General features: G+C 37.5%; 1 protein-coding gene across 7 annotated transcripts in view; it reads left to right on the top strand.

Annotated features, from left to right (window-relative positions):
* The window catches only part of evi5b (ecotropic viral integration site 5b), a 76,900-nt gene that overhangs the window by 21,148 nt on the left and 42,043 nt on the right, over positions 1-13,709 (top strand). For 5 of the 7 annotated variants that reach the window (XM_079841459.1, XM_079841457.1, XM_079841458.1 and 2 more), the window contains exon 2: positions 6,147-6,373. In XM_079841459.1, coding sequence (XP_079697585.1) covers positions 6,147-6,373 — 227 coding nt within the window. Of the gene's footprint in view, positions 1-6,146; positions 6,374-12,907; positions 13,150-13,709 lie in introns of those variants that run through there. The other 2 variants (XM_079841460.1, XM_079841463.1) reach the window with 1 other exon arrangement.

A 13,709-nucleotide genomic window follows, 5' to 3' on the forward strand; every position in this document is an offset into this window, starting at 1 on the left:
AACTTATTTCATAACTGTTTTTGTTCACTCAAGTCATAATCAACAGTGTTTGGTGGAAAGACGTTCTGGGAATAGTATCTCTTTCGTGGCATAATGCCGTTTTTAACAACTCTTCGTATTATCGAGCACGTCCTGTTAGCATTAGTAGACTGTATTTTACGATCTAACTGATTTTTTTTCAGTGGTGCTCATAGTAAAAGAAGTTAAACTTTTAAAAAACGCATCTCTAGACCAGCGTCTCGTGTGGACGAAAATGGACGAACAGCTGATGATAGCAGGCTTTTCCCCTCATCTTCATAAATATATCTAGAGTGCAAGCAAGAGCTGGAAATCCATTTATCCATTGCTGAAACTTCTTAGTCTTCATGGAGAACACGGCTCATGATAAGTAGCACAAGGTGTTTTCCACGCGTTTTTAGATGCGACATGTGAACGGCCCTTTAGGGGGCTGGTGGAATAATCGTGCCTATTTGTTTTTACGCGTTTTAATAGTGAATATTCCCTCAGAAGAACACGGAAAAAATAGCCGTGTTCAGGCACATACCTAAAAACACCGGAGAAGTGAACTGTTTAGCAGCCACTCTTTGCGAGGATCTGCTGAGGATAGCTTCCCTATAAGGATCTTCATGGTGAAGAGAACGATAATGAAGTGGGCACCGCTAGCAGCGATATTTATTATGTATGGGCTTATGAGCTTAATTTCAGTTTAAAAGGAATCAGTGTATCTATAATTAGGGAAAATATATTTGATTTATATAAGATCCTTGACTGTTCCTTCATTTGTATCTGCACTTTGGTCTTCCGTTCTATGCCCCGCCTCTTTCTGTGTCACTCTTCTGACTGTAACGCTATCTAAGAAAGGGTGTTTCCAACTTTGACAGCTTTGAGTCATTTCTAGGCATTTTGCTGGGGAATACTATAACATTTTGTTTTTGGTGGTTTGTGACCACAGAAGCCATGCATAGGCATGTGGTCATAATTTGTCAGAAATGGAGATCGGAAGAGGAAACGTGATCTGTCTTGTAGAGGATTCAGAGAAGTGCCACATGCAAATGAGAAACCTGCTTTGTTGTAAAGAGGTAGACTTCCCCTAGGTTTATCATTACGGCTCACTTATGTCGTGAAGCTCGGCGCGGTGAGCTCAGACGTCACAGAGGTTTTGCAGGAAAGGATTTTTTTTTCTCTGTCAGGTGAATTCCAAGGCATGAGTTAGTGTTACAGCTGTAAAAGGGAAGGCAGAAGCTTATACAACTGCTTCTGTCTACTTTACAGCTGCCTCTGTGTCTTCTACTGGAGCACTTTGACCCCAGTTGACACCTAGACAACAGTGTGACTTTGGAATCTGCAAAACGCCTGAGACAGCTGAGATCGTTAAATCCCTAAGAGAATCCCGTCTTCAAATACCGTTATTTCTCCTGTGGATTTGTTTATGGAATTAGCGAGGACTTCAGTTAGGGTGACATCTTTCTTCAGGTAAGAGCAAAGTACACCTAGGAAATCCTAGATGGAGGAGGAGTATTCTTGCCTTTCTAATGTTACACTGTCATGGTCTGTTGTTCCCAGATGTCTTAAGGTTTTTCGTACTGTCAGTTGACATAAGTTTCTGCTTTGTGCCTTTTTAATGTCTTCACTAGGTTCAATGCGATTCAGTTTGAGTGAGTCAGTGTTTTTACTACTGCCGTTCTGGTGGAAAGTACACAACTATCTCAAATATTCCCTTAGTCCAAACCTTCTAGAGGTCATCTTTTGAAAATATAGAATGACATACGGCATCAGTTTCCTACGGTGTACACGCCTAACTAATGACCTAGTAAACCATTTTGCTCTTGTAGCTGTAAGGAATAAGTGTCTCATAAAACCATTTGCACAGCAGTTTAAAGAGCTCATGAAATGGCTTCACAGATACAGTTTTCTTTCCTTTGCTGATATAACCTATTTTTCATTGAAAGAAGAAGGGGATCCAGGACACATTTATTTTAATGTCTATGATGCAAACTAAAGGATGTTGGCCATGAATCATGGTTTGCTTCTTGATAAATATAATTGACTATGTTAAGTCATAGTAAATTTAGTAGTATTTTGTTTTGGGGGAAGGGACATACTCGTTTTAGGGAGAATTTTATTGGATAAATAATTGGCACAACAACTTGAAGATGAGACCTCTATTTTTGGTTAAATAAGAACAAGAAATGCAAATGTCTGTATCCGCTAAACTATTTTCCCAAGTTTTAGGAGTACACTAGCATATAGATGACCTCAAAGCTACAGACATGGACTAAAAGGCACTAAAATCCAATTGTCATACAAAGAGCCAAACAAGAGTGACGTCTGATGTCATGGAGCAGTTTTGGGTCTGCAAAGGCTATCTTTTATTGTCGGATGATTATCATTTTTGTGGATGCTGTGCTTTATGACAGATGAACAATGATTTTTGCCATAGTCAATCTCATGGGATAAATGTGCTAAGACCAAAACTTTACTGATTTATATAAGCCTCAAAGCCATAGTGGCTTTAATGAATGACAATTTTGTTTTAGACATTTTTCTCTTTGGACAAGTAACATTATCTTGTATGATGTTACTGGCAATTTACCTATAACCTCAATTTAGTTCTCTGTTATTTGGTTTGTTTAGTATCTTTTATAGCCACACATATTGGAAATTTGGCAAAGTCAAATTAAAGTTAACCTATATATATGAAATCATTTGCGGCTTTTTGGCAACAGCATTTCTTGTCAAATGTCAAACCGAAATGTCTGACAGGTCACACCCCACAGTGTGAGCTTTCATTTGACTGGTGCTGGATGTTAGGCCTAACCCTGCTGACCTATATGGGAAATAATGGATAATATAGTCATGGGAATATTATGTAAAAATGTAATCTGATCATTTTTCAGACGTCATGAACAGCAGGCCTTTACCAGCAAGTCTGTTTACCAGTTCTTTAAGGGGTAGTTCAACCAAAAATCATCATTTACTTACCTTCCAAACCTGTATGACTTTATTTCTTCTCTGGAACATAAAATGTATTTAATTTGTGTGTGTTTGTGTCTTTTTTTTCTACCCATCCATACAATGAAAGTCAGTGGTAACCAATATTCTTCATAATATCTTCCTTTTTGCCCCCCCCCCCCCCCCCCCCCCCCCCCCCAAAAAAAAAGAAATAATTAATATTTGGGTGAACTATTGCTTTTTTTGAAGTTGTTTTTTTTTTTTTTTAAAGCAAAGCAAAAAAAATAGAAAAGAAAAGAGACATATAAGGGTAAGTGAACAATGCCACTGTACAGTCCAAACCAAGAATGAAAACCAATGTGGTTGTTTGTGGTAATATAAACTTTGCCATATTCAAATCAGTCTACATGCACATAATGGACAGTGCAAAGCTGTTTTCACTGACCTGAATTTTTTCATACACCAGAATGACTCTGTGAGTTATTTATTGGTCTTTCGGGCCATCCCAGCCTCAAGTTTCATTTCTTAAAACAGGGCTCGACATTAAGCTTGTTCATGTGCTTGTCCTTCGGACAAGTAAATCTGTCATTCACTTGTCCAAGTAAAAAAATTGCTTGTCTGGAAATCAAATCAAATAATTTGCACTGAAAAATTACAACAGCATTAAAACATTTTGAGATTGTTTTAAATATTTTTTGAATATACAAATAAGAAAAGTTGGAAAGAATGTTTAAACATAAAACTAAAACGCCAGTAGGTGGCGGCAGGTTAATGTCTGAATGAGTGAGTCATTGAGTCGATTTGTTCAAAGGGCTGATTCATTCAAGAATCACTCACTAACACACTGTTGCTGTGAGATGCGTTTTGGTTCTGCTGTGATCTTTGTTTGGAACTATTTTAGCTGCTAAAATGGAACAAAAACCCTCAATATTGCATCTAAAATGTAAGTGACTTAATTAGGGCTGAAACGATTCATCGAGTTACTCGATTAACTCGATTACAAAAATTCCTCGAGGCAAAAATTCTGCCTCGAAGCCTCGTTAAATTCCTATGACGCGCACTATACGAGCAGGGATCTGATTCACACGGACCGCTGTTCAATGTTCAGGAAGCACACCATAGCGCATGATACATTTTGAGTTTAGTTTAGATTCTAGATGCCAAGAATCACTATAGTAACTGCATGTTTTACACAGTTTATGTAAGTTGATTACCGTTCTTATAGCTGCCATACACACACACACACACACGCGGTGCGTGCAACCCCCGAAGCCAGATCGCTTTCACTTTCGTCCTCATAAAGTTTGTCAAGTAAATGCTTTTAAAGCCTTGCCAGTTTGAACATTGAAGCGGTTGTGCACTATTCAAAAACAACAATACGGAAAACTTATCCGTTCAGTGCTCAGCTTTTTTCTGTGACACGGAGAGTTGAGCCGTGTCGCGTCTTTGACAACGAGCGCGCGCCCTGAAGGCAGACCTCTTTTCGCGTGAAGATCGCGCGCGGAGAGCAGCGCAGAACTGATAGTAGAAAATCAGTAACATACACACACACGCACCCTCCTCTCTCTCTCTCTCGCGCCAGTCACCAATCGTGGCAATGCATCACATATGCTTAAACTGTTATGTAGCCACGCAACAATAATTTCAGCTTGCGTTCACTGTATACACCGGGACATGATGTTGTGACGCGATTTTTCGAACGGATGCTTCACCTTAAATGCACCGCTATGCAAGTGATGCAAGCCAAATGCAGCGTTCTATTAAAAATGAATGTATGTATTTCTGCTGTACCAAACTGCAATGAAGCCTCACGCACACACACACACAGGTTGCTAGGTTACCATAGCAAATAGGCTCACCACATATGATATATTATTTGTTAGTAGCCTAATGGTAAATGCTGCATTTGTAGAAATCTACATAAAAGATATTTACTTTGATGTCAGCACTAGATTACAGCATGAAACCTGTTGTGCATATTAATAAATTAAAGAGCTTTTCCTCTTCATTTTCGTTATGCATTATTTGTTTTGGTTGTTTAAAAACACGGGGGAAAATGTATCCGATTAATCGATCGATTAAGTGATAGATTAATCGATTACAAAAAGAATCGATAGCTGCAGCCCTAGACTTAATGTTAATAATTGTTTAAGGAACTGTCATATTCAGGAAAACAGCACTCTTGGTAATGTGACATCGCAACTGTATCATATGTTATAAATATGAATAAACTCCACATTTCAAAATTTTTACAGCAGTGTGTTAACTGAGTTTCTCTGTGTGAGCGGTGCACATTTGTTTCAATTTGTCCTCGAGAGGCTGTGCGAGCGTCAACAGCGCAACGTTATAGTTACAATCAGTTCATTATACATTATATATTATTATCCACTATCGATCGCCATTTACACTAATGAATGCAGAATCATTCTTGCATTTTGGTGATTCCTAAGTTATTTTTTGTTAATTATGTTTTATCAGGCTACTTGTCCGGTCGGGCAAGTAAAATTCTCTTTCACTTGCCCCTTCAAAAAATCTACTTGTCCCAGACAAGCGTTAATTTCGAGTCCTGCTTAAAACATCTTATTGCAGAAATGGCCTCAGTTAGTTTCACAGTTTGTAAGACATTTTAGTAATGCATTCTGCACAAATTTTGCTGCAATTATCTTATCCAGGACCAATTTAATATGCACTCTACACAAGATAAAAGATTGCTGGTGTTATGGACATGCTGTAACTTTTCACTAATTCACTCTTGAGATTGTTTACTAGATTTCATTTTCTTTCTGTAATAATATCAGATGTTCTGATATACCCTTTTAATTTGTCTCATTGTTCAATATCTAAATATTTGTTCTAAACAATGCCATTTATGTAGCTTACATATTCTTAGCATAAACATTATCATATGGATTATCTTCAGTGTTTGCATCAGGTGTCTAAAAACTATGAAGTTGCTTTAAACACTTTATCTAGAAGAGCATGATTATAATTTTAAATATTTGTACTTTTTTTTTTTAGGCTAAAACCTGAAATTCTCTTGTGATTTGTCAAATCATATATTATATCAAATTAAGAAGCACAGTTAATAAAAATAAACTTTTCATATCATGTCGTTAGTTTGTTAAAATCAAGCCTTTAAGATGTCTATTGTATAAGATTTCTACTTAAATAATCTTTATTTTATTTTTCCACAGGTGGCGACAGACAAGGTAGCAGGTAAACTGAGTTCAACTCTTTCATGGGTGAAGAACTCAGTGTCGCACACGGTGAGTCAGATGGCTAGTCAGGTGGCCACTCCCTCTTCGCTGCACACCACTGTGGCCTCATCCACTGCCTCACTGTCCTCGCCCTCCTCAGCCTCCCCGACCCAGCTCAGCCCAGATGATGTGGAGCTGTTGGCCAAACTAGAGGAGCAGAACAGGTACGAGTGTTTCACCGATTGTCATCTGGATGATTTGTTTCCAGTCTTCATCTTTAGTGTTTAACAAAGCACAACACTTTAAAAAATGTTCCCATTCCCAGAAGTATTTTGGGAGCACTGTTTTGTCAGAACATTGTAGTACTTATTGGGTGTTAACACAGTCTATTAGGGCTGTTTACGAAATATTATGTTGACGTATTGTAACATAGACCTACACCTTGCTGACAAGAATTCCGATACAGCTGCTTCTGTATTGTGCGGATCATACAGATCGATAGTTAAGATAAACGATTATTATGCCTCATTCAGTTATTTTCCTTTAAAGTAGTGCGATTTTTGCCGCTCATTAAATGTACAAACTTAATATCTAAATCAGTCAAATCATGTAATGTGTCTACTGTGGGATGTGCTTGATATTATAAATTTGAAGAAAAAAAAAAGTGGTTGATTTGCAAAAGCCATGAATCTATCTTTTTTCTGTTAGCACAACGGATGCAAGTGCACCTTTCAGCGTGAAACACATTCCAGACAGTTGAAGGAACCGTCACTGTCCCGATTCGGCCCAGTGTTGCATCGTGTGCACAGAAAGCCGTGCATCTCTGACAACGTGCAAATACTAAATTGAGCTCTCTTTCATGTCTTCTTGCTCTTGAATAGACAAATTCACACAAAATTATGTCAAATGCATGTCTTGGCGAGTATCCTAGTAAGCATATGCAACAGAGGCCAGCTAGTAGTTGCTGTGCTAGTAAAACCTCACTCCTCTGATCTCTGATCAAAAGATAAAACATCACCAATTGAACACAAACAATCACAAACATGATAAAACCCACATTAAGTGCAAATTTTAATCCAATATAACATTAACTTAGATCATCTCATTTATAAGAAACAGCTCAAGTTTAGATTTAAACCATGTGGGACCATTTTTTAATGTACGTATTTGGGCTGCAACAACCAATTGATAAAATCGATAATAATCGACAATGAAAATCATCGATTACGATTCTCATTATCGATTAGTTCAGTTGGGTCTACCCTCTGTGCACGATAAGCTTCCACCAGTCGCGTCAAATTACAGCACTGAATAATGCATTTTTATCGACAAAATGTGCATCTAGAAATAGTAGAGTGGAATCCGAGTGAGTTGATGCAGAAAGAGTACGTGATCCAAGTGCCCAAAATATGAGATTTGTTTATTTTAAGCTTCAATTGAATGCATTAGCGTTTAACATACCCTGTCATGCGCTTTGACAAATGTGTGTGCTTCTGCGTCCTTAGCGCAAAACGTTTACAGGTTATATCCACTGATCTACATAGACAACAGTAGTTATATCCTCAACTGTAAATGTTACTAATTCACGCGAGTATTTTCATTTTGCATGAAAGCGCGTCCTGACGGTAGCCTGTGTTAAACTTCACTGAACAAGTGCCGGATGCGAGGCAAACAGACAGAACACAATCGAGAGGGAGACCTTAATATTCAGCGCAAAAATATTCATTTAGCTGCAAAATTTAGCTTTAAAGGTGTCATGAACTGTCTTTTAAAAAAATTTTATACTGTTGTCGGAGGTCAACTTATGACGTTTGCGTGGTTTTTACATTCAAAAACATCATAATGAATAAGTAATAGGCTTTTTTCTGATTTGGTTTTGAGGCTCTCTGAAAAATGGTCGGTTTTGATGGGCATGCCGCACTGAAGACTTGGAAGTAAACGCCCACGGCTAGGATTGGATAAGATCAGTACATGTGGGAATTGTTTTGAAAGCGCCTGGGGAAACGCTCAAAGGACTCGCAAAGTGCCGTTATCAAACAAACACAATGATTCATCTCTCATCCACCCGCGATTGATTGGAATGTTGTCGCCCGATCAGTGAATATAACCGCGAACCGTACACACACACATGCGAACGTGCAAGAAAGGAATGTTATTTCACTATTTAAGATAGCCCGTCGGCAGGCTGAAAAACACATAGCCCCGAGGACGTTGGGCTTTTAAAAAAGTCAAGTCCGAGCCATGGCCCATAACGTTACAAGTCCGATTATGATCATGAATGAAGCAATAACACTTCAAATAGAGGATTCTCCAGCCTGTGACCGCGTGCTAAGGTATGTAATCAATAGATATCAAACGACCTGTAACAATGCAATACTAACACATATAAAAAACATGTTTTATTCACATAAGTGTGTTGCACCGTTCCTGCCGGATCCAATATAGAAGCCACAGCATTGTGTTTTAATCTCAATATGTCTGCAAATCCAGTCTCAACATGTATCTTGTTTACAATCGACTCGGTGGTGAAATGAAGCGAACAAATGCACAATGTCTTACGCACGTGAGCTAGAACCGTCATGTTTATTGCTCCGTAGCGACCCGTTTAGCTTCATGAGTTGGTGGGCGGGCTTGAGGCGGTGCTTCTGCGTCCTACTACGTCAGTGGTCGACATATTCTGAGATCTCTTGTTTTCCTGGCCTGGTGTCTATAAAAGCTTTTCTTTGACTAACAAGGACGTTTTCCGCAAAAAGTATATCACGATGAATTTTTATATATCAAAGGCTCAAGGGAAAGTTGATTGATACAAAGTCAACATGTAATTCAAGTAGACCTATTTTATGTGAGCGTGTAATTTGAATATAAATGTAAGACGTTTCTACAGGATAAAGAAATGACAGTAACAGGTGTGTGTGCATGTGTGTGCGTGTTCCTGCTGAACATTCCTCTTATCTGGTAACACTAAGTTTCTGTTTTTTTCTTTTAATATCATTTTAATTTAGCTTGGTAACCTTTTTTTGCACATAATGAATAACACAAACATACCCTTACGAAAATTAACCATGGATCTATTAGATAGTAAAACCATGTTTTTGCCGTATTGATTACCATTACCGTATAACCACACAAATACCATATAGTTAATCTATAGATTTGAAGCAAAACACTGGTTAATTTGTGGTTACCATTGAAAAACTACAATTATTTATTAATATTATTTTTGTTTGTTTTATTTGATGTAAAACCATGGTTAATTTTTGTTACGTTAGATGTATTCACTATGTGTGTTTTCATAGCACTCAGCTGACACGTTTGTTTGAAGGACAGCATTGGGTGTGGAATAGTGTGTTTAGTCAATAAAAGAAAAAAGGGCTTTTTACCCGATTAATCGGAAAAAATTATCGGCCAACTAATCGATGATCAAAATAATCGTTAGTTGCTTCCCTAGTACGTATCCAAAAGGCTTCAGTGAACATAAACAGTAGAGAAAGACAATGCATGTGTACAAGCATTGCATGAGTAAAAGCAGGGAGTTGAAAAGTTCAAAAGGAAATGCTTTTGTTGTTTGTGTACTTATAATAATAGTCTTGCAGTCTTTCCTTTTTAAAGTTTGTCCAACCTTGTGTTGAGGAGCTCTAGTCTTGTCCAGCTTCGCTTCTGGTGTGGTCCAAATTTAGCCTGCTCTCCAATACAAACAGTGATATGTCAAGAGCACTGACATGATGTTAACACAGTGAACACGGCCGTTACTGGGGTGGCTGTGTTGTGTTCTCAGACAAGTGATGCCACAGTACTTTTCCAAATATAGAACCTCCTAGAAATGAAGGTCTGTGGAGCTGTATATCAGTTTTCCTTTTTTGTCTGTCTGTCGGTCTCCAATCTCTCACACATAGTTCTAGGAAATGTCTTGAACACGGTTAGCAAATTTGCTTCAAGCTGTGATGTTCATGCGAGTGACACTGGATCGAGTGTCCTGATCCTATTCTACCTCTCGCTATGCAGTAATTTCCTGCCACATCATCACTATATACAGTACTACCAAAGTTTAGGATTGTAAGATGTTTTTGAAAGAAGCTACATTTATTTGTATACAGTAAAAGCAGTATTATTGTGAAATAATATTACAATTTTAAGTAACTGCTTTCCATGTTAATATATTTTTAAATATAATTTATTCCTGTCAATAATAATTTATTACAGTCTTTTTGAAAAGTCTTTACTGTCACTTTTAATCACTTTCATGCATCCTTGCAAAAAAGTATACATTTTGTAAAAAATTTACATGGTAGTGTAAATGTTAAATGATTAACAGTAACAGTTATGGTAATGGAATGCATGGGCCAATATTGTAATTTATTGCCAACTCATTTATACAGAATTTAATTCATGATTTACTAAATATTTCACATTGGTTCGCATAATTTTTAGTTTAGTCTAGGAAAACATTTGTTTACCTTTACGGTTTTGCACAGCGAACTGTGGGCGTGAAAAAATCAACTATGGGTGTGCAGTTGTACTTTTTTCCCATATTATTCACTTCAGATTTAGTATGTTAACCCAGTTTGACCTGCAACCTTTACTAAATAGCAGAGTGGGCGTGGTACTCAGGCTAGCTGACCTCTGACCCCAGTCTTCATCAGGACAGCTGGAGGCCACAGCTGGTCCCAGAGATCACTAACAATGCCCTATCACCTGCTGTCTCACAGTACGCATGCCATTAGTGTAATGCTGCCTGGCACATGCCAGAGAGTGTGTCTCCTCTCAAGTCAACGCAAGCCACAGCACTTTCATAATGCTCACGTTAGACAGTTCATCTGATATTGATAGCAAAGCAGAGTAAAAACGATATTTTTGACAGTCATTTAAACCACACTTGCTTTGGAAGGCCTTTTAAAATCTGCTGAATTTACTTAAGCTGCCACATAAGAAACCAGGAAGGAGGCATGTAATAAAATAATGCCTTTTTCCTTCCTGGTTTCACATAAGAAGAAATTGTTACTTTATCAGCATCTGCAACTAATTTCCTGGTCGTTTAAAAGTGTTAATGTGCATGTTGACCTTTTCGTGAGCATTTATTTGAATTTGTTGTTGGCAGATCAAAGCCCCGCCCCTTTCCTCATTAAGTATTGATTAGGTTGGAGACCCATTGCTTGCATTCACCTTGTTGTTTTTAGTATCACAGACTGGTTTCGGTATTACAGCGGAATCAGTGTGATCCGCTTGGGCGAGTGCAACACCCACACAGAGTTCTCTCTGCAGCATAGAAAGTAGGGCAACCGCTCAGAGGATCTGTGGAGTGTTTGGAGCTCCAATTCTTCACTTGGCCATATGAGCTCGTCTTACCACTGCAGAAATGGGGTCTCGAGTACCACTGATGAATCTAAGTTAGGGCTGTGTTGATACAATCAGATATGGATATATCTCAATTTCATTTCTTACAATATTGCATAGATAATTTTAAGTTCTTATCTATATTTTTATTTATTGTTTAATTCATCTTTTCTACAGTTCAGTTAAAGAAGAAGAAGCAGCTAGTCTAAACCAACAGAGACTAAGACAAGGCACTTAACAAAACTAAAGCACGAACAGCATGAGAGATTGATACCACAGATTCGCTTTGTCTCACTGACTCACTGAGACTCTCTCTGGTGTATCTGGCAAATTTTCAAAATCAATTATTTCTTGACGTATTGGATAGTGACGTGTATCATAATGTGTATTGTATCTGGAGGTTGTTACCAGTACCCAGCCCTACTTTACATTACTGTTCAAAAATTGGGGTTGGTAAGTTTTTATTCAGTTGCTTGTTTGTTTGTTTTTTGTTTTCTTTTTTTTAAAAAGTAGTCTTTTATGCTCCCCAAGGCTGCAATATAAGTAAAAAAAAAAAAAAAATACTGATCCTAAACTTTTGAACTGTAACGCATGGAAGCTTGTTTCCTCCACTGAATAAAAAATAAAAAGGTAATTGCGACTATTTATCTTGCAATTCTCACTTGTTTTCTCAAGTTATATAGTCCGAATTGCGAGTTATAAAGTCAGAATTGCGTGATAAAAAGTCACAATTGCATGTTATAAAGTCAGAATTGTGAGATATAAACTCGCAATCCTGAGAAAAAAGGCTTTTTTTACCTCAGAATTTAACTTTATAAGGCTATTGCTTTATAAGTCTATAATTGTATAAGTCTATTACTATTGCGTGTTATAAAGTCAGAATTGCGATTTCTCACAATTCTGACTTTATTTCTTGTAATTGAGAGATTATATCTTGCAATTCTGACATTATAACTCGCAATTGCGACTTTATATCAATTCTGAGAAAAAAAAGTCAGAATTGCAAGATGTAAACTCGCAATTGTGTGAAAAAAAAAAATTGCAATTATCTTTAATTGTTTTATTCCGTGGCGTAAACAAGCTTCCATAGTAATGTACGTGGTCAAGACGCTTCATACCATGATCCAAAATGAAAAGCCAAATTAGAGAAAACAATTGACTTACAACACAAACAAGTAAACTGTGCATTTTGAATGCAATGAATAAAATGAAATTAGGCTATATGATGCATACAAGTGAATATGCAAAGGAAAAAAGTGCTAAATAATTCTGTTGTTTTGATGCATAATACAGTTTCATAGCCGTTAAGAAATAAAGTCCAGTATTTTTTTTCAATTCACCCACCATTAGCAAGTGTGGCAAACAGTTAATTTTGGAGCCTTGAATGCCCGCACAGATTTTAAACTCCACTGGGATTTTGCTTTTCCACTGCACTGGTCGAGGGCCTTTGCACTTTAGATAAGCAGTGTTTGTGTGCGTATTTATGTGGGTTCAGAGAGAGAGAGAGAGAGAGGGTGAGAGAGAGAGAGAGAGTAGGGTGAGACTGAGACTAAGACAACAAGAGAGTGTGAGAGAAAACCAGGTTGTTTCACTTCTCACAGACACACATTTGGGATTACTTGGAGGAATCCGAGGAAAGACATGTGGATTGCAGAATGAGCTTCCCATGGTGAGCAGCTTCACAGTAATACCTTTGATCAATTCTCTATCGCACAACTCTGCAGCTGAAATTCACTGCCGGTTACGGATTTTATTAGCTGTCTTTTTTTCTGTTTGTGGTTGCGTTTTAATTAATTCGTAGAACAAGTACTTGACTTTCTATCTGTTTTAACAAAAGTAAAATAATTTTTTGTTGAGGAATGTGTTTTTGTTTCCTGTACACATTCACTTTGCACTTTAACCAGCAGTGAATCATTAACACAGAAGCAACAGCTGCAATGCAAATTGTCCTTAAATGCTCACTGAATTCATCAAATGGGTTTCTTTATTTAACCTTTAACACAAGTTTTTTTTTTTTTAAACCAATTATTAGCTTTGCTTTATTGATATTTAATATAGCTTCTGAAAATCTTTATGATGCCTTTTGAGTGGATATAATTGTGCAAACATTTGCTGGGTTTTCCCAGTGTAAACTTTCTGACCTTTGAGTAAATACCATCTAGATAGAGGTTTGCAGTAGTAGCGCGCATACTCTTGACACATTGCTCTGAGAGCAATCAGGTGATGCCC

Source organism: Gobio gobio (assembly GCF_949357685.1).
Source record: "Gobio gobio genome assembly, chromosome: 17".
Taxonomy (NCBI): Eukaryota; Metazoa; Chordata; class Actinopteri; order Cypriniformes; family Gobionidae; genus Gobio; species Gobio gobio.